The sequence below is a fragment of the Nicotiana tabacum genome, chromosome 23 (assembly GCF_000715075.1).
Source record: "Nicotiana tabacum cultivar K326 chromosome 23, ASM71507v2, whole genome shotgun sequence".
NCBI classification, from domain to species: domain Eukaryota; kingdom Viridiplantae; phylum Streptophyta; class Magnoliopsida; order Solanales; family Solanaceae; genus Nicotiana; species Nicotiana tabacum.
The window spans coordinates 50,702,839-50,725,374 of NC_134102.1; the positions used below are offsets into that span (position 1 = coordinate 50,702,839).

General features: G+C 42.1%; 1 protein-coding gene and 1 non-coding gene across 2 annotated transcripts; one reads left to right on the forward strand and one right to left on the reverse strand.

The window, feature by feature from the left end:
- Positions 1-6,648: 6,648 nt before the first annotated feature.
- On the reverse strand, positions 6,649-6,754 carry LOC142177814 (small nucleolar RNA R71). The gene has a single exon (XR_012706365.1). It is a non-coding gene; the product is annotated as a small nucleolar RNA R71 (small nucleolar RNA).
- Positions 6,755-18,347: 11,593 nt separating this feature from the next.
- LOC142177163 (uncharacterized) lies at positions 18,348-22,133 on the forward strand. The gene is made up of 7 exons (XM_075245631.1): positions 18,348-18,615; positions 18,765-18,831; positions 19,015-19,545; positions 19,969-20,176; positions 20,858-21,369; positions 21,502-21,598; positions 21,975-22,133. The coding sequence occupies exons 1-7, from the start codon at positions 18,348-18,350 to the stop codon at positions 22,131-22,133; spliced, it is 1,842 nt and encodes a 613-aa protein (XP_075101732.1).
- The last annotated feature ends 403 nt before the right edge of the window (positions 22,134-22,536 follow it).

Genomic DNA, 22,536 nt, shown 5'->3' on the forward strand with positions numbered 1-22,536 from the left:
GTGGTTCATTCCAGTGTGTTTCCTGTGGCACCAACCGTTTCTCAGGCCGTGGTAGGAGTTCAGACTCCTACTACTCATACTCCGGAGCAGATGGCTCATAGTTATCAGACCCCAGCAGTTCTACCAGTTGGGGTGGTTTAGTATATTGTTGCAAGAAAGCCCGGGGAGAGACCCGCAATGTCAGTTGAGGGGCTGAAGATGTTGGAAAGGTTCACCAAGTTGTATCCTCCTCACTTTAGTGGTACACCTTCTAAGGACCCCAAGACTTTTTGGACTGTTCCTATGAGATTTTGCACAACATGGGGATAGTGGAGTCTAATAGAGTTGATTTCATAGTGTTTCAGATGCATGGTTCTGCCAAGAGGTGGTGGGAGGTGTATGTGTAGGGCAGGCCAGCAGGTTCACCTCCTCTCACATGGGCTCAGTTCTTGCAGTTGTTCTTGGAGAAGTTCATTTCCTTCACTTAGAGAGAGGAGTTTCGTAGTCAGTTCGAGCACCTTCAACAGGGTAGTATGACAATTACTCAGTATGTGATTAGATTTGTGGATTTGTCACGTCATACAGCTATCATGATCCCTACTGAGAGGGAGAAGGTGCAGATGTTCATAGATGATCTTATCTATGGCATCAAACTTCAGATGGCCAGAGAGACCAAGGATGAGATTTCTTTTACTCGGGTAGTAGAGATCGCCAGGAGGATCGAGAGCATCAGAAGCCAGGCTAGGGAGACGACCTCTGACAAGAGACCACGTCATTTTGAAGGATTCAGTGGTGCCTCGTCTGTGGGCAGGGGTTCTTTTGGTAGAGGCCATCCTATATGGCCGGTTTTGTAAGCTCTACAGGTCACGCATGATACTTTAGGTAGTCATCATGCTCATGGACCTCGATCCAACCAGCTTGCATGAAGTGCACCTTTAGCTCTCAGTAGTGCACCACCGATTCAGAGCTATTACAATGGTTATTCAGGTCATCAGGGTCAGTCTCAGATTCAGCAGCCACGCCGGTGAGAGGATGCTTTGAGTGTGGATACGTGGGTCATATTAGAAATTTTTGTCCCATATTTTAGAGCAGTATGACTCGGAATGGTACTCATGCCATGATTCCGGCACTGGTTGCTTCACCACCCACTCATCCAGCTAGAGGCGAGGGTCAGGTAGTCCGAGCTGGGGGCCAGTCAGTAGGGCTCAACCCCATTGTTATGCATTTCTAGCTAGACATGAGGAGGAGTGGTCCGATGCAGTTATTACAAGTATTATCTCAGTCTGTCATAGAAATGCTTCCATGTTATTTGATCTGAGTTCTACATATTCTTATGTGTCTTCATATTTTGCTTCGCATTTGAGTATGCCGTGTGATTCTCTTGATGTTCCTATTTCTGTGTCTACACCGGTTGGAGATTCTATAGTAGTCGATCGGGTATATCGGTCTTGTGTTGTTACTATTAATAGTTTTGATACACTAGTTGATATTTTGTTGTTGAATATGGTGGATTTTGAGGTCATTCTTGGTATGAATTAGTTGTCCCTGTATCACACTATCTTGGATTATCTTGGGGTTGCCTAGATTAGAATGGAGAGGGACCCCTAGTCATCCATTAGCAGGGTGGTTTCATATTAGAAGGCTCGTCGATTGGTTGAGAAGGGGTGTTTAGCATATTTTGCTTATATTCGTAATTCTAGTATGGAGGTTCCTTCTATGGACTCGGTACCGATTTCGAGTGAGTTTCTTGAGGTGTTTCCTACAGATTTGCTGGGTATGCCACCCGACAGGGATATCGACTTTTACATTGATTTGGCTCCGAGCACTCAGCCTTTTTCTATTCCACCATACAGTATGGCTCTAACTGAGTTGAAAGAATTAAACGACCAGTTGTAAGATTTTCTTGACAAGGGATTCATTAGACCTAGTGTTTCACCTTGGGGTGCACCGGTGTTGTTTTTTTAAGAAAAAGGACTGATCGATGAGAATGTCCATAGATTATCGATAGTTGAACAAGGTAGTATCAAGAATGAGTATCTGCTGCCAAGGATTAATGATATATTTGACCAGCTTTAGGGTGCCAAGGTGTTTTCTAAGATTGATTTTATATCTGGCTACGATCAGGTGAAGATTAGGGCATCAGATGTCCCTAAGACAACTTTTAGGACTCGATATGATCATTACGAGTTTTTGGTGATGTCATTTGGCTTGACTAATTCTCTAGCAGCCTTTATGGATTTGATGAACTGAGTGTTATAGCCTTATTTGGATACCTTCCTCATTGTCTTCATTGATGATATTCTGGTTTATTCTCGCAGTAGAGAGGAGCATGAGCAGCACCTACGGATTGTGCTTCAGACTTTGAAGGATCGTCAACTATATGCCAACTTTTTGAAGTGTGAGTTCTGGTTAGAGTTAGTTGCCTTTTTGGGTCATGTCGTGTCTTTCGAGGGTATCAAAATGGCTCATGAGAAGATTAAGGCAGTTCAAAGCTGGCCTAGACCTACTTCAGCTACAGAGATTCGAAGCTTCTTGGGTTAGGCAGGATACTACCACCGGTTTGTAGAGGGATTTTCATCTATCTCAGCCCTATTGAACAAGTTGACGCAGAATGGTGCTCTTCAGATGGTCCGACGAGTGTGAGGCGAGCTTCCAGAAGCTCAAGACTGCTTTGACTACAGCTGCAGTGTTGGTGTTGCCCATAAGTTTGAGATCTTACACTGTGTATTGTGATGCATTGTGTATTGAGCTTGGAATGATATTGATGCAGAATGGTAGGGTGATTGTCTACGCATCTTGTCAGTTGAAGGTTTATGAGAAGAATTACCCTGTGCATGATTTGGAGTTGGCAGCCATTGTTCATGCGCTCAAGATTTGGAGGCACTATCTATATGGCATTCTATATGATGTCTATGCCGACCATCGGAGTCTCCAGCATCTATTCAAACAGAAGGATCTTAATTTGCGGCAGTGGAGATGGTTAGAGTTATTGAAAGACTATGATATCACCATATTATATCATCCGGGAAGGCCACTGCGGTGGCTGATGCCTTGAGCAAGAAGGTAGAGAGCATGAGAAGTTTGGCATTTTTAATGGCAGTTGAGAGGCCATTAGTCATGGATGTTCAGGCTTTAGCCAATCGATTCGTGAGGCTGGATATCTTGGAGCCTAGCAGGGGGGTTCTCGCTTGTGTTGTGGCACAGTTATTGTTGTTGAAGCGCATCAAGGCTCGCCAGTTTGATGATCCGCACTTGTTGGTATTGAAAGACACGGTGCAACAGGTGGTGCTAAAATGTTCGTGATTAGAGATGATGGTGTTTTGTGGCTTCAAGGCCATATTTGTGTTCCAAATGTTGATGGGTTGATGGAGTTGATCCTTGAGGATGCTCACAATTCACAGTATTCCATTCACCAAAGTGTCATGAAGATGTATCGTGACTTGAAGCAGCACTATTGGTGTCGGAAGATGAAGAAAGACATTGTTGCTTATGTATCTCGGTGTTTGAATTGTCAACAGGTGAAGTATGAACATCAGAAACTGGGTGGATTGACTCAGATGTTGGAGATACCAGAGTGGAAGTAGGAGCGCATCACTATGGACTTTGTTACCATGGACCTTGAGGAAGTATGACGTAGTTTGGGTTATTGTGGACCAGTTGACTATGTCCACACACTTCATTCCGGTGATGACATCCTATTCTTCAGAGCGGTTGGCTCAGATTATATCCGAGAGGTTACCCGCATGCACGGCATGCCCATTTCCATCATTTCAGACTGTGGGCAATGTTATTCAGCGATTAGTATGTCTCTCTCTCTCTCTCTCTCTCTCTCTCTCTCTATATATATATATATATATATATATATATATATATATATATATATATATATATATATATATATATATATATATATTAATGGATTTGTATGTGTAATATAATGATTTATGCTAATTTATGGTATTTTTATGTGTAGGAGTCATCCAAAAGTAATGTGGAACGAAAATATTTGAAGTGAAAAGAGGAGAAAATAAGAAAATTGCCCAGGCTAGCGCATCGCGCTGCCTGGGGCACAAAAGACAAAAGTAAAATTTTGAGCACTCGGCCCAGCGCGTCGCGCTATCCTGGACGCTGGAGTGGGAATTTTACTATTTCGCACGGGAAAAGGTTTTTTCGGCCCTACACTACCCCAACTCGTATAAAAATAAATCTAAACCTACTTTGGATGGGGAGACGCCACTTTGAGAGCAAAATACAAGCACGAAACACTCGGGAGCAAGGATTCTAAGCTTTTCTTCATTATTCTTAGTATTTCTAACAATTGAACACTTGTGAAATTGTTTAATACTGTCATGAGTGGCTAAGATCCATTAGTTATGGGGTTGTGATTTATCCATGAATATTGTTGTTTGACATTAACTTCTCCTTGATTATAATTCGGTATTACATAGTTATTTTTTCAATTATGTTTTTAGCTTTATTGTCTGGCCAACAGTCAAGTTCTATCAACTATCTGAATTATGCTTGGGAAAGCTACGTTTAGATTAGAGAAGAATTAAAGAGGTCATGATCTTAACTCTAAAGTGGGGGCGGATTTGTCGCTATGATAGCAATATAGCTAATCACCAAACTTAATTTAATATCGTGATCTTAATGCATTCTTGATACATTAATTCCATAGGAATATAGATGTTAATCTATTTTGAATAGGCGAGTAGTAATTCAGGAGAATGCTACGAGAGCAATTTCTCGATTAATTAGCAAGCATAAGCGAATTGCATGAAAATGAGAGTTAATTAGAACACAATAGGACTGGTGAATCGATCACAACCCTGGAATATTTATCTCTACTACTACTACTACATTACCAACAATCATTTTCTATTTATTCTAATATATGGTATATTTATGTGTAGGAGTTACTCGAAAGCAATCTGGAACGAAAGGGCAAGATTTGACGCGAAAAGAGGAGAAAAGAAGAAAATTGCCCAGCTAGCACCCAGGCCAACGCGTCGCGCTGCCTGGGGCGCAAAAGGCAAAAGTGAAAATTTTTGGGCACTCAGACCAACGCAATGCCAGGGCATCTCACTGCCCTGGACGCTGGGGCGGGAATTTTTCTATTTCGCTCGGGCAAGGTTTTTTCAGCCCTACACGACCCCAACTCATATAAAAAAGTTTTTTAAACCTACTTTAGAAGGGGAGACACCACTTTGAGAGCAAAATACAAGCACGGAACACTCATTAGCAAGGATTCTCAGTTTTTCATCATTATTCTTAGTATTTTCAACAATTGAACACTTGTGAAATTTTTTAATACTATCATGAGTGGATAAGACCCATTAGTTCTGGAGTTGTGATTTAGCCATGAATATTGTTGTTTGACATTAACTTCTCCTTGATTATAATTCGCTATTACATGGTTGATTCTTTAATTATGTGTTTAATTGCTTAATTGTCTGGCCAACTGTCATGTTGCATCAACTATCTGAATTATGCTTGGGAAAGCAATGTTTAGATTAGAGGAGAATTGAAGAGGGCATGATCTTAACTCTAAAGTGGGGGCGTATTTGTGATTAGGATTGGAATATACTTAATCATCATGCTTAATTGAATATTGTGATCTTAATGCGTTCTTGATAGATTAATTACATAGGAATATATGTGTTAATCTATTTTGGACATGCAAGTAGAAATTCGGGAGAATGGTATGAGTACACTTTGCTCGATTAATTAGCAACCATAAGCGAATTGCATGAAATGGAGAGTTAGTAAGAACACAATAGAACTGGTGAATCGATCACAACCCTGGAATGTTCATCTCTATTGAATTCTCTACATAACTACATTATGCTTGCTAAATTAGTTAATTGTACATTTACTGCTTAGCTATAAATCACACAACTCAACCTTGATTGACTCCACTGAATAACAATTTGAGTGAAATTAGTCGGTAGTTAAACATAAGTCTTTGCGGGTTCAACACTCTACTCATCATTATATTACTTTTTGACCACGTATAATTGCGTGTGCAACTGGGAGCAACAAGTTTTTGGCGCCATTATCGAGGACTTGAATATTGACTACTTTACTAGCTTTAGCTTTTATCATTTATTTTGTCAAGTATAACGTTTCTTATTGGTTGCTTTGCTCTCAGGAACTTTGTTTGAATGCGAAGGATCAACGCCAAGATAGACTTCAAGGCTTTGACCCAGAACATGAGAGAACATTTCACAGAAGGTTGAGAGAAGAAAGGGATACAGATAATCTTCAGGCACTTGTTCAACTGCCTGTGGAGATGGCAGATGGGTAACCTTTGGCAGTGCAGGAAATTGCGATGCATAGCATTGCTAATGCCACATCTGGAATCGTGAATCCTAGAATCACTGGGTCCTTTGAGCTGAAACAGAGCATGATCCAGCCGTTTCATTCAAACGGGCAATTCATGTACCACATGAGGATCCACAGCAACACATTCTGAACTTCTTGGAGGTCAGTGATACTTATATCACAAATGGATTCACACCGGACTATGTGAGGCTCACACTATTCCTTTCTCTCTATTGGGCGAAGTGAAGAGATGGTTGAAGGTGGAACCAGCTAACTCTATTACATCATGGAATGATCTAGCACGTAAATTCTTCGCACGATTTTTCCCTTCAGGTAAAACTGTAATGATCATAAGTGAAATAGTCACTTTTAAACAGAAGGAGGGCGAGTCCTTATATTCTGCTTGGGAGAGGTTCAAGGGGCTGCTTCGAGATTGTCCTCACCACAATCAAACCAATGAAGTGCTGGCTCATACCTTCATAGAAGGGCTGCACCTAGAGATTAAGATCGTGGTAGATGCTGCAGCCGGTGGTAAGGTGTTGGAGAAAAACTTTGATGAGATTTATGCATTGTTGAACAAAGTCTCCAAAAGTAATCATGATAGACTAGGAGAAATGGGCAGACATATAGTCCACAAAACTGCAAGGGTCCTTGAGCTAGATGTTGTTTCTGTATTATCGGCACAAGTTGCTATATTGGCCAACCATTTCAATAATATGGCCATGGTTCTCAATATGCAACAAGTTCATGCATTTTGTGAAGTTTGTGGAGAGGGTCACACGAGTGATATATGCCCAGCAAATCCAGAGTCTGTATGCTTTGTGGGTAGTGCAAATCAAGGCTAGGAAAATCAGTATGGGAACACCTATAATTTAAATTGGAGGAACCACCCAAACTTTTCATGAGGTGGGAATCAAGGTACTCAGAATCAATATAGGCCACAAGCTCCTCACAATAATATAGACCACAACCACAGGCTGAACAATAAACAAACCCAATAAGAAATATTGAGGAGATGCTAAAGAAGATAATGGCTAACCATTAGGCCCAAGCAGCAGCCCACTCAGCAGCCATTCGGAATCTAAAGCGACAAATGGGGAAACTTGCTAATTCCCAAAATACTCGGCCAGTTGGGGCCCTTCCAAGTGATACCGAGGCAAATCCTAAAGCTCATGTTAATTATGTGACATTGTGAAATGGAAGAGAGTTTGTGGAAGTGCCCTCCAAAAAGAGAAAACAAGTCACTTTTGCTGAAAACTCGGTCAACATGGAAGATGAGGTACCAAAAGAGATTTTAGCATAAAGGCCAGCTAAAGAGGCGGTGGCAAAGCCACCATCATCTATAGTGGCTAAGCCACCACTCCCTTTTCCCGTAGATATTACAGAAAGTGAAAGACAATTGTCACGCCCCGAACCTAGGAGTGAGACCAGCACCCGGTGCCTCACCTAACCTGGCGTACCAAATTGCGACTAAGGGACTCTGAACATATAATGTCATACTTTGGCCATGGGGCCACCTTGCAAGATAATTTGCGAAGCAAAATATAAAATTGAATGGAAACTAGCGCTAACTAAACATCAATATAAAGCTAGGCCGACAAGGCCGTCATAGCTACTACAGCTGACAAACCACCAAATTATACATACCAGGCCTACAAACCCAACATACTGCACTAACTAACAGGATATGTCTACAAGCCTCTACTGATAGATGTACTGTGATCAAAACAGGGCCCCGACCTACCCATAACATATATACAGATATACATAAGATGTACACAAAACTCTAGACCTGGCAACTCCGAAAGATGTGGAGCTTACCGATCAGGCTGAACTCTGGAAACACCTACTGAGGAGGTCTACCCGTCTGTCTGTCTGAACCTGCACGCATGAAATGCAGCGCCCCCAGAAAAGGGACGTCAGTACGAAATAATGTACCGAGTATGTAAGGCAATAAAATAATTGAAAGCTAAAACTGAACTGATAATATGATAACTGAAATTAACTAGGAGTCAAAGATGATCTGGAGATATACTTACCTGCTGATACTAACTCAATTCTCTCAATATAGTAAGTAAAATAAATGTCTGGCCCTATAGGGCTCAGAACGTGTAACTGCTCCGCCATAGTATGCTCTCTCATAGGCGCTCGGCCATACTAGGCTCTGTATCTTGGACATTCTGGGCTCGCTCATAGGCGCTCGGCCACAATAGGCTTGGTATATAACTTACCATCTGATCAGAGGTCGCCCAATAGGGGCCTGCCCACCGATTATAGCCCGATTATAGCTCGATGGTGGTGCAAATACTATAATATTGTGTATATATATATATAGACCCTCTGCTCTCTTGACTGAATAAAGACAAAACTAAACTGAATATGAAGTCTCGATAAGGAATAATATTGTAACTTATGAGACTAGAATAATGTGAATAAATTCATGAATACAAACTTCTCTTTATGTCTCATTATTAACACATGTAGCTACGAGATCATGCCAAAATAAAGGAAGGGCTTAGCCTTAACATACCTTATCACAATCTTTCCAATCACCAAGTTGAACTCACCTCTTCGCACCTTAATCTACAAGAATGATAGTAATACGATCATTAAGTTATGAAAGGTACAACTATCGCACAACGAACGACAAGCTTATTTTGTATTAAAACGGGCAGCATCTCCCCTATAATCCTTACTTCCTCCAAATTCAAGATAACACCAACAATACAAGAACAGAACAATAACAACATATATACATCATTTTCCAGCCCTATATACGCCATCAAATACTACAAAACAGCCCAACACACCCCAATCTCTTCATACACAAAACGACCACCGTAGTAGTGTCAAACGACCCGAAAATGTTATGACGAACGACCAGCCCACCACCCTACATTTATATGGTGTTTCTACACCCCCTTCCTCCTCCAAAACTCCACAAAATAGTAGTAAAACACGCAACCCAACAGCAACACAAGACAGTCCACAAAACAGTCCGCTACAAGTGAATAACTCGAACTCACGGCTTCCGATCACCGTCCCGTGAGTTCTTACAAGTATAGAACGACTTACCATGAATTTACAGAAGAAAAAATGGATGAAAGAGAGAAGTAAACTCACCTTATTTGTTGGATAACTCAGCTCCTATCTTGGTTCTTCAAACTCTAGGTTTTACCTCCAATTGGAACTTGAAAGGGAGAGAAAATCAATTAGGGTTTGTGGGATATTTTTGGGAGGATTTTTGCAGAGCTTATGTCTAGTTGTTATGATCTATTTTAATTCTAATATATGAAGAAAATAGGCCTTTAAAAGTCCTCTTTGGACGACCCGAAATGGCCCATTTTTGGGCTCTCATTGAAGCAAGTAGGTGACACACCTACTTGTCACCTAGCAGCTTGCGCAGTATCGTAAAATTGCCCATATCACTCTACTCCGATGTCGTATTGCCAAACGGTTTAATGCATTGGAAAATAGACTCATAGATCTTTAATTTGATGGGTGGAAAACCCCATAACTCTAAGTATATTTGGAGAAAATTGTAGTTACATTTGACCCAAAGTTTCAGTAAAACTTATGAATGTAACTTGTGATGACTTTCATCGACTTTTGTTCCACAACTCGCTTGACTTCAAAACATAACACACGGATGTCATACGACTAATATAAATCATAACATAATCTCCTTATCATGTTAAGCACCCTAGTCTCACCCCAAAGGTATATGGTATAACATTCCCAACTTGTCGACTTTCGACGAAACATTATTTTCTTCAATTGCTTTAGCTTCTGAACCGTCCAACCCTCTTTGTACTTGTTGTTCATGATCTTCAATATTTGTAACCTCAGAGGTAACATGATTAACTTACTTTATATACTTTTAAATATTATCTCATTTTTGGTCCTACATTAGTTTGCTTACGACGCATTTTTACGTACGAAAATATAGGGTGTAACATCATTCCCCTTGGGAACATTCGTCCTCGAATGTTTACTCTTAGAGACTTTGAAATTTTTTTGCCAGAGTATCCTTCGTACACTAGGTTAAAACCAACCTGCACGTAGCCAAAAAACATACTATGCATGCCACACATGGCCAATGTTTATAAATTGCAACACTTCGCCTCACCGACCGTAAATCATAAATACTAAAAGTGAAAAATAGAAGCTTACCGGATGACCTGCTAGCCTGAATAGAGCTGTGTTGTAGCGTCCCATCTCGAGACATATCTTCAGTTTGAAATAGGTGGGGGTATTTAGACTTTATTTCTTCCTCCGATTCCCACGTCATCTCTTCTACATTCTTGCTCCTCCATAAAACCTTCACGGAAGCTACCTCCTTATTTCATAGCTTGAGGATTTGTCGGTCTAGGATGGCAACTGGAATTTCCTCGTATGACAAGTCCTCTGTAATCTATACATCATCCATGGGCACCACCTGGGTAGGACCGCCAATGCACTTCTGTAGTATAGATACGTGAAAAATCGGATGGACAGACTCCAATTCTGAGGGCAACTCTAACTCATAAGCTACTTGGCCCACTCTCCGAATGATCCTATAAGGCCCAATATACCATGGGCTAAGCTTAACTTTCTTGCCAAACCTCATCACGCCCTTCATAGGTGATACCTTTAAGAATACCCAGTCATTAATCCTGAACTCTAAGTCTCGTCGCCGCACGTCAGAATATGACTTCTGACGACTCTGAGCTGTCAACAGTCGCTCCCGGATAAGCTTTACTTTCTCTATGGCCTGTTGAACCAGGTCTGGCCCATATAACCCAGATTCCCCAACATCAAACCACCCTATAGGAGATCTGCACTTACGCCCATACAAAGCTTCGTAAGGAGCCATCTGGATACTGGAGTGGTAACTGTTATTATATGCAAACTCGATAAGAGGTAGATGTTCATCCTAACTTCTTTTAAAATCCAACACACATACTCATAATATATCCTCGAGCGTCTGAATTATGCGCTCGGCTTGTCCATTAGTCTGCGGATGAAAAGCTGTGCTGAGATTCACCTGAGTCCCTAGACCTCTCTGAAATGATCTCCAAAAATGTGCTGTAAACTTAGCCCCACGGTAAGATATAATAGAAACTGGTACTCCGTGTAGCCGCACTATCTCCTTAATATATAACTTTGCATAATCTTCTGCTGTATATGTAGATCTGACAGGTAGGAAGTGAGCTAATTTTGTGAGCCTATCGACTATCACCCATATGGAATCGAACTTACGATTAGAACGAGGTAAACCCGTGATAAATTCCATGTTTATCGCCTCCCATTTCCATGTCGGGATCTCTAGAGTCTGCATTAGCCCTCCGGGCTTCTGGTGCTCTACCTTCACTTGCTGGCAACTAGTACATTGGGCGACAAACTCAGCAATGTTCTTCTTCATATCGTTCCACCAGTACATATCCTTAATGTCATGATACATCTTCATCGACCCAGGATGGATGGAATACCATGAATAATGTGCCTCTGACATAATCCTGGCTCGTAGCCCTGCTACATCTGGAACACACAAACGACCCCTATATCTGAGAACCCCATCTCCCTTGAGCTCTAACAATGGCTTCTTCTGCTGTGGAACTCGCTCTCTCAACTCGACCAACTCTGGGTCCTCGTACTGCCTTTCCTTGACTTCAGCTATGAGGGATGATTTTGCAGTGTTTTGGAGTACAACTCCACCATCCTCAGAATCTACTAACTGAACCCCCAAACAAGCCAATTGATGAATCTCTCTAGTTAATTATCTTTTCTCGGCCTCTACATGTGCTAAGCTACCCATAGATCGGCGACTTAAGGCATCTGCTACAACATTAGCTTTCCCTAGATGGTAGAGAATGTTAACATCGTAATCTTTCAATAACTCAAGCCATCGCCTTTGTCGCAAATTCAACTCTTTCTGCTTGAAGATATATTGTAGGCTTTTATGATCTGTAAATACATCAACATGAACACCATATAAATAATGCCGCCATATCTTAAGTGCATGGACAACCGCAGCTAACTCGAGGTCGTGGGTCGGATAATTCCTCTCGTGCTTCCTTAACTGCCTTGAAGCATACGCAATTACCTTCCCATGTTGCATCAGGACACATCCTAACCCGACACCTGATGCATCACAATACACGACATAACCCTCTAGACCCTCTGGAAGTGTTAGAACTGGCGCTGAGGTCAACCTATTCTTAAGCTCTTGGAAACTCCGCTCGCAAGCCTCCGTCCATTGAAACTTAGTTTCTTTCTGCGTCAACTTCGTCAATGGTGCCGAAAGGGAGGAAAAACCCTCTACGAACCTCCGGTAGTATCCTGCTAAGCCTAGAAAGCTACGAACCTCTGTCGGAGAGGTAGGTCTAGGACAAGATTACACGGCCTCAATCTTCTGAGTGTCCACCTTTATACCTTCATCTGATACAATATGCCCCAAGAATGCTACAGACTTCAACCAGAACTCACATTTAGAAAACTTAGCATACAACCTACGATCATGAAGGGTTTGGAGTACCGCTCGCAGGTAGTCCGCATGCTCATCCTCTGAACGGGAATAAACTAGAATATCATCAATAAATACTATCACGAACAGATCTAAAAATGGCTTGAATAGGTTATTCATCAAGTCGATATATACGGCGGGTGCATTAGTCAACTCGAAGGACATGACAAGGAACTCGAAGCGGGTCCTGAAGGCTATCTTCGGAATATCTTTTTCCCGAACTCTGACCTGGTGGTACCCCGACCTCAAATCTATCTTTGAAAAGCATCTAGCCCCCTGCAACTGATCAAACAAGTCATCAATCCTTGGAAGTGGATACTTATTCTTAATAGTTACCTTGTTCAGCTGCCTATAATCGATACACATCCTCAGCGAGTCATCTTTCTTCTGCACAAATAGTACTGGTGCACCCCAAGGTGAGGTATTGGGCCTAATGTAACCTTTCTCTAACAAATCTTTTAACTGCTCCTTCAACTCCTTCAATTTGGCAGGTGCCATTCTATACGGATGGACGGATATTGGTTGAGTTCCTGGAAGCAAATCGATGCTAAAATCAATCTCTCGCTCTGGAGGAATACCTGGAAGCTCATCTGGAAACACATCTGCATACTCTTTGACTACGGGAATAGACTGAAGTGTAGGTATCTCAGCATCTGCATCTCTAACTCGCACAATATGATAAATGCTCCCTTTTGCGATCATTTTCCTCGCCTTCAGATAGGAAATAAACCTACCTCTGGGTGTTGGTGTATTACCTACCCATTCAAGGACTGGCTCACCCGGAAAATGAAATTTGGCTGCCTTTGCTCGGTAATCAACTGTGGCATAGCAAGCTGCCAACCAGTCCATGCCCATGATAGCATCAAAATCCATCATCTCTAGCTCAACTAGGTCAGCTGAGGTCTGACGACTACAAATTGTCACCGTACAACCTCGGTAAACCCGTCTAGCAATAATCAATTCTCCGACAGGTGTAGATACCACAAAAGGATCACTTAGTATTTCAGGCACTATACCAAACGTCCTTGCGACAAATGGGGTAATATACGATAAAGTAGATCCTGGGTCTATCAAAGCATAAGCATCGTGAGAGCAAATGGTCAATATGCCTGTCGCAATGTCTGGTGAAGACTCCTAGTCCTGTCGACCCGCTAAAGCATAGATACGGTTCTGATTACCACCTGAACTGGAACCTTTACCTCTGCCTCGACCTCTACCAGCCGAAGACTAAGACTCGCACCCTGAAGGATGCACAGACATAGATGATCCTGTTGCTGAACTCGCTGGTTGTGCCATTTCCCTAGAATCTCTATTTGGGCAATCTCTCATCATATGCCCCGGATGCCCACATGTATAACAAGCATTTGAAACTGCTCGGCATTGGCCCAAGTGTCCTCTACCAAAGATGTCACACCGCGGCGGAAATGACCATGTCTGCATAGAACCTCGCTGTCGCTACAAACCCGACGCCCGTGAGCTCTCACCTGGTCCTGACTGAGTATAGCGGTCATACCTGTAACCCTGTAACTGAGGTGGCGGAGGCTTAGGTGGCCGTCCGAAGTACTGGGTCCTATAACTACCCTGAGATTGCTCCTGAGACCTAGGAAATCTCATCCTCTTACATTGCCCTTGCTCAGCCCTCTCTGTACCCTGCTGCCGACGCCTGCCCCTTTCGATATTCTGGGCCAATGCCTGAATCCGGGAGATATCCATACTATCCTGCAATGCAGTGGTGGCACATGCCTTGGTTAACTCTGGGGCTAACCCTACCATAAACCTGTGAATCCTGTCCCGCATAGTAGCAACTATGGATGGTGCATATCTGGCCAATGAGTCAAAACGGAGACTATACTCTCGAACACTCATATTACCCAGCTTGAGGGCTAGAAACTGATCGACTCGAGCCTGTCGGATCTCCCGTGGTAATTACTGGTCAAGGAAGGCATCTAAAAAATTCTCCCAAATAGCTGGAGGTGCATCACGTCCCCTGGACCTCTCCCATCCCTCGTTCCAAAAGATGGCTATATCTCGGAGTCAAAAAGCTGATAGCTTAACTGCCTCTTTCTCCGTGGCATGCATAACACGAAAGATCCTGTAAAGCTGATCTATGAAATCCTGTGGGTCCTCCCTTTGATCTGTCCCCGTGAACTCTGGAGGACTCAAAGCAATAAACTCTCGGACCCTTGAACTCCCAGACCCCTCAGAAGTTCCTGCACTAGCTGATGCCCTAGCCTGTTACTGGGTAGCCACCAACCGTGTCAACAAATGCACCGCACTTCTCAAGTCCTGATCTGATGGAAGTGGAGGGGGAACTAGATGTGCGGTATCCCTAGGAATCTCCGCAGTTGGTGGAGGAGCCGGTAATGGCTGAGTAGGGGTCTCGCCTTGGGCCTCAGGCTGGGCCCCATCTACTGGGAGTACCCTGCTGGTCCCCTCACCTGCTGCTGTATCTCTCCTCTCGCTAGCCGTAGTCTTCCTAGTCATCGTCATCTGTGCATGCAAACACCAACACATAAGTTTAATTCAAATTTCCTATAACTCAGTTCTATAGCACGGTTTAGATTTCAAAGAAGGGTAACCAACTCCTAAATGCCCTGTAGTTCCCTGCTTATATAATATGGTGCACAACAAATCTATAAACAAGACCCTACTAGACACGACTTGTAGACTCCCTAGGACAAAACTGCTCTGATACCAAGTTTGTCACGCCCCGAACCTAGGAGCGAGACCAGCACCCGGTGCCTCACCTAACCTGGCGTACCAAATTGCGACTAAGGGACTCTGAACATATAATGTCATACTTTGGCCATGGGGCCACCTTGCAAGATAATTTGCGAAGCAAAATATAAAATTGAATGGAAACTAGCGCTAACTAAACATCAATATAAAGCTAGGCCGACAAGGCCGTCATAGCTACTACAGCTGACAAACCACCAAATTATACATACCAGGCCTACAAACCCAACATACTGCACTAACTAACAGGATATGTCTACAAGCCTCTACTGATAGATGTACTGTGATCGGAACAGGGCCCCGACCTACCCATAACATATATACAGATATACATAAGATGTACACAAAACTCTAGACCTGGCAACTCCGAAAGACGTGGAGCTTACCGATCAGGCTGAACTCGGGAAACACCTACTGAGGAGGTCTACCCGTCTGTCTGTCTGAACCTGCACGCATGAAATGCAGCGCCCCCAGAAAAGGGACGTCAGTACGAAATAATGTACCGAGTATGTAAGGCAATAAAATAACTGAAAGCTGAAACTGAACTGATAATATGATAACTGAAATTAACTGGGAGTCAAAGATGGTCTGGAGATATACTTACCTGCTGATACTGACTCAACTCTCTCAATATAGTAAGTAAAATAAATGTCTGGCCCTATAGGGCTCAGAACGTGTAACTGCTCCGTCGTAGTATGCTCTCTCATAGGCTCTCGGCCATACTAGGCTCTGTATCTTGGCCATTCTGGGCTCGCTCATAGGTGCTCGGCCATAGTAGGCTTGGTATATAACTTACCATCTGATCAGAGGTCGCCCAATAGGGGCCTGCCCACCGATTATAGCTCGATGGTGGTGCAAATACTATAATACTATATATATATATAGACCCTCTGCTCTCTTGATTGAATAAAGACAAAACTAAACTGAATATGAAGTCTCGATAAGGAATAATATTGTAACTTATGAGACTAGAATAATGTAAATAAATTCATGAATACAAACTTCTCTTTATGTCTCATTATTAACACATGTAGCTACGAGATCATGCCAAAATAAAGGAAGGGCTTAGCCTTAACATACCTTATCACAATCTTTCCAATCACTAAGTTGAACTCACCTCTTCGCACCTTAATCTACAAGAATGATAATAATACTATCATTAAGTTACGAAAGTTACAACTATCGCACAACGAACGACAAGCTTATTTTGTATTAAAACGGGCAGCATCTCCCCTATAATCCTTACTTCCTCCAAATTCAAGATAACACCAACAATACAAGAACAGAACAATAACAACATATATACATCATTTTCCAGCCCTATATACGCCATCAAATACTACAAAATAGCCCAACACACCCCAATCTCTTCATACACAAAACGACCACCGTAGTAGTGTCAAACGACTCGAAAATGTTATGACGAACGACCAGCCAACCACCCTACATTTATATGGTGTTTCTACACCCCCTTCCTCCTCAAAAACTCCACAAAATAGTAGTAAAACACGCAGCCCAACAGCAACACAAAACAGTCCACAAAATAGTCCGCTACAAGTAAATAACTCGAACTCACGGCTTCCGATCACCGTCCCGTGAGTTCTTACAAGTATAGAACGACTTACCATGAATTTATAGCAGAAAAAATGGATGAAAGAGAGCAGTAAAATCACCTTATTTGTTGGATAACTCAGCTCCTATCTTGGTTCTTCAAACTCTAGGTTTTACCTCCAATTAGAACTTGAAAGGGAGAGAAAATCAATTAGGGTTTGTGGGAAATATTTGGGAGGATTTTTGCAGAGCTTATGTCTGGTTATTATGCTCTATTTTAATTCTATTATATGAAGAAAATAGGCCTTTAAAAGGCCTCTTTGGACGACCCAAAATGGCCCATTTTTGGGCTCTCATTTAAGCAAGTAGGTGACACACCTACTTGTCACCTAGCAGCTTGCGCAGTATCGGAAAAATGCCCATATCGCTCTACTCCGATGTCGTATTGACAAACGGTTTAATGCATTGGAAAATAGACTCATAGATATTTAATCTTATGGGTGGAACATCCCATAACTCTAAGTATATTGGGAGAAAATTGCAGTTACATTTGACCCAAAGTTTCAGTAAAACTAATGAATGTAACTTGTGATGACTTTCATCGACTTTTGTTCCACAACTCGCTTGACTTCAAAACATAACACACGGATGTCATACGACTAATATAAATCATAACATAATCTCCTTATCATGTTAAGCACCCTAGTCTCACCCCAAAGGTACATGGTATAACATTCCCAACTTGTCGACTTTCGACGAAACATTATTTTCTTCAATTGCTTTAGCTTCTGAACCGTCCAACCCTATTTGTACTTGCTGTTCATGATCTTCAATATTTGTAACCTCAGAGGTAACATGATTAACTAACTTTATATACTTTTAAATATTATCTCATTTTTGGTCCTACATTAGTTTGCTTACTACATATTTTTACGTATGAAAATATAGGGTGTACAAACAATGCTGCCTACAAAAAATTCCCGGACATTTTGAAGCAAGTACAAATAAATATCCCATTGGTAGATATCTAGTAGGAAGTGCCCGAATATGAAAAATATGTCAAAGACATAGTGGCAAATAAAATTAGGTTAACCAAGTTCAAAACTGTGGCACTCACGGAAGAATGTAGTTCACGAATTCAAAGCAAGCTACCTCAGAAGTTAAAGGATCCAGGGAGTTTTACTAGTCAGATCTCGATTGGTAATCACACAGTTGGGTGAGCCTTGTGTGATCTCGGAGCAAGCATCAATTGATGCTGCTATCTGTGCTCAAGCAATTAGGTTTGGGTGAGCCACGACCTACTACAGTGATACTGCAATTGGCAGATGGATCCATTGCTAGTCCAGAAGGCGTGATTGAAGATGTGTTAGTCCAAGTGGGTTCTTTCATGTTCCCTGCCGATTTCATTATCTTGGATTATGAGCCTGATAAGGAAGTCCCATTTATTTTGGAGTGTCCATTCCTAGCCACGGGCCGAGATATTATTGATGGATGTGAAGGGAAAATGACAATGAGAGTGGGTGATCGAGTAGAGGTCTTCAATGTTTATAAAGCACTCGAATTGCTAGTCCATATGAAGAGATATCAATGATTTTTGTGGTAGAAAATGATGTGACCTCAGTGATGCCTTATATGAGCCGTACAGACCCCCTTGAATGAGCTTTATTAGGGGATAAAGAAGAAAGAGAAGATGATTTGGTGGAAGAGATTGAGAAAGTCCTCAACATGGCTTGCAAGTATGTTCATGGGCTTAGAAGATATGAGGAGTTAAGCCAAAACTAGAACTCAAGCCTCTACCAGTGCACCTGCGCTATGCCTACTTGGGAAGTACTGAAACATTGCCAGTGATTATCTCATCTAGCTTGACTACCTTGCAAAAAGAAAAGCTGCTAATTAAGAGTGCTTCGTGAACACAAAAGAGCTATTGGGTGGACAATTGCTGATATTAAGGGAATCAGTCCATCTTTTTGCATGCATAAATGTTTTATGGAAGATGGGCACCTCCCAAGTTTTGAGCATCAAAGGAGGTTGAATCCCATTATGAAGGAGGTCGTGAAGAAGGAAGTAATTAAGTGGCTTGATGCAAGTATCATCTTCTCTATTTCTGATAGTAATTGGGTGAGTCCAGTGCAATGTGTTCCTAAAAAGGGCGAGATAACTATTGTAGAGAATGAGAAAAATGAGCTAATTCCTACTCTCACTATGACGGGGTGGAGAGTATACATTGATTATAGAAGGCTCAACAAAGCAACTTGCAAGGATCACTTCCCATTTCCATTCATTGACCAAATATTGGATAGGTTGGCTGTACATGAGTACTACTACTTCATTGATGGATATTCGGGGTACAACCAGATTATTATAGCCCCAAAGGATCAAGAGAAGACGACTTTCACAGATTGTTATAGCCCCAGAGGATCAAGAGAAGACGACTTTCACACGCCCTTATGGTACTTATGCTTTTAAGAAAATGCCATTTGGTCTGCGCAATGCACCAACACTTTACAAAGGTGCACGATGTCTATTTTGCACTGATATGGTGGAAATATTCGTAGAAGTCTTGATGGATGACTTTTCAGTCTTTGGGTCTTCTTATGATGATTTTTTAAAAAATTTGGCCAAGGTGCTGGCACATTGTAAAGAAACAAATTTGGTGCTAAATTGGGAAAAGTACCACTTCATGGTGCAAGAGGGTCTTGTTCTGGGCCATAGAGTCTCAAGGAGCAGCATTGAAGTTGATAAGGCGAAGGTGGAGGCAGTTGCAAAATTGCCTCCACCCATTTAAGTGAGGGGTGTCCGGAGTTTCTCGGGACACGCATGTTTTATAGACATTTTATTAAAGTTTTTTCTAAGATTGCTACTCCTTTGTGTAGGTTGCTCGAAAAGGATGTGACATTCAAATTTGATGAGGCCTGTTGGAAGGCATTTGATGAGCTCAAGGGGAAGTTGGTGGCTACACCAATTATTATGGCACCGGATTGGTCCTTGTCATTTGAACTTATGTGCGATGCAAGTGACCATGCTATTGGATCAGTGTTAGGCCATAGAAAGACAAGATATTTTACTCCATATACTATGCGAGTAAGACTCTTGATGATACACAGTTGAATTACACCACTACCAAGAAGGAGTTATTGGCGGTTGTGTGAGCCTTTGAGAAAGTTCGAGCCTACTTAGTGGGAAGAAAAGTTAATATCCACACCGATCATGCCACAAATAGGTATCTGTTTTCAAAAAATGAATTCAAAGCTAGATTGATGTGCTAGGTTTTATTATTGCAGGAATTTGACGTAGAAATACGAGATCGGAAGGGCACAGAAAACCAAGTGGTCGACCACCTGTCTCGCTGCAAAATCATGAGCACGTAGAAGAAGGTGGACAAATTAAGGAGACATTCCCCGATGAGAAACTTTTTGCCATCACATATGACCCTACCCCGTGGTATGTGTATTATGTGAATTACCTAGTGAGTGGAGTTTTCCCTCCTCAAATATAGCCCAAGGCTAGGAAGAGGTTCCTGCATGACGTGAATTTTTACTACTTGGATGAGTCATTCTTGTACAGACAATGCACTAATCAATTGATGAGGAGGTGCATTCCTGAAAAAGAGGTGGAACAAGTGGTGTAAGATTGCCATGCCTCGCCTTATGGGGACCATCATGGAGGAGATAGGACAGTTGCAAAGGTGTTGCAGTCGGGGTTCTATTGTTTAACATTATTCAAAGACACTCATGTATTTGTTAAGAAGTGTGACTGTGCTAGAGAACAGGAACAATCATGAGAAGGCATAAGATGACCTTGAATAATATATTGGAGGTGGAGATTTTTTATGTCTGGAGCATAGCTTTCATGGGACTATTTCCAATGTCTAGAGGGAACAAGTACATCTTGCTCGCGGTTAACTACGTGTACAAATGGGTGGAGAACGTTGCACTGCCGACCAATGATGCCAAGGTGGTGGCCACTTTTTTGAAAAAGAACATATTCTCGAGGTTTGGGACTCCACTTGCTTTGATTAGTGATGAAGAAACACATTTTTGTAATCGGTTTCTAAATAACCTTCTAGCCAAATATAGGGTCTGCCATAGAGTTGCCACCGCGTACCATCCGCAAACAAGTGGTCAAGCTAAAGTGTCAAACAGAGAAATAAAGCAATTACTAGAGAAAACAATGAGTGTGAATAGGAAGGATTGGGAAGCAAAGTTAGATGATGCCTTATGGGCATATAGAATTGCATACAAAACGTCAATTGGAGCATCTCAGTACAAGCTTATGTATGGGAAGACATGTCACTAGCTAGTTGAACATGAACATAAGGTATATTAGGCAGTCAAGAAGTTGAATATGGACTTGGAAGCTGCGGGCGAGAGGAGGCTCTAACAATTGAATGAGTTAGACGAGTTCAGGCTGCATGCTTATGAAAATGCCAAGCTTTACAAGGAGAAAACCAAGAGATGGCATGACATACGTATCAAACCCCATCACTTCGAACCAGGCCAAAAGGTATTATTATTCAATTCCATGCTCAAGTTGTTCCATGGTGAGTTAAAGTCGAGGTGGCCAGGTCCATTTGAGTTGGTGAAAGTCATCCCATATGGTGCAATTGAGTTGCACTCTTTAAATGGAGAAAGGCAATTTTTGGTGAATAGGCAAAGAGTCAAGCACTATTGGGGAGGTTCTAAGTGTGGGGTTCTCTAGGGGGGGGGAGTCTTGCGTACCCATTACCTTTGTTGTGCAACACTTGTGCATTTACTAGGCAACCAATTTGAGTATCTTGCATAGGGTCTTAGGTTCTAAGTGTGGGGTTCTCTTAGACTTTCATTTTGACTTTAGGCGAACCTCTTGATTGTTTCTCACATTCGAGGTGATTCTTTTGCAGGTTGAAATGGATCATGATGGTCCATCTAAAGCGAAGGGTGCAGGGAAGTCATCCACTAGTGCTCCCCCTCCAAAAAAGTGCAAGCAAGGCGAGGGGTCGTCTAGGAAAGCAAAAGGAAAGCAAGTTGCTGAAGGGTCCGGAAACCCACCCTTGGGATAGCGGCCTAAGTTGAAATTGGTTCACGGGGATGCTATCCAATGGTATCACTCGTTCGAGCCATATGGGAGGTATGTCTCGGAGATGGGGATCAATGTGACCGCTTTGGACCAGAACTTCCCTCAGGTGCTAGAGACGTTGAGAAGCTTGAAGATGCATAAATTGTTGGAGTGTCCTGGACATGCAAACTTGAGCATGGTCAAGTATTTGTATGGAAATTGGAATGAGGACAGATACATGTCATGGGTGAGAGGAAAGGAGGTGCCACTTGATAGGGAGTCTTTGTGCAAGTTCTTAGGGGGTTGATTGTCCAAACCCAAAGATATTTCCAAGGTTTGTTAAAATCCCAACATACACGGCCATTCGTCACACTCTTTGTGTCATGGTTTCAAATGCTAAGTGTACG

Excerpts from the sequence above, each read along its gene's own strand:
- LOC142177163 (XM_075245631.1), top strand. The coding sequence starts at position 18,348 with ATGCTGCTATCTGTGCTCAAGCAATTAGGTTTGGGTGAGCCACGACCT. Across the intron at positions 18,616-18,764 it reads GAAAATGACAATGAGAGTGG|GGGATAAAGAAGAAAGAGAA; the intron begins GTGATCGAGTAG and ends GAGCTTTATTAG. Across the intron at positions 21,370-21,501 it reads GCATCTCAGTACAAGCTTAT|GCTGCATGCTTATGAAAATG; the intron begins GTATGGGAAGAC and ends AGACGAGTTCAG.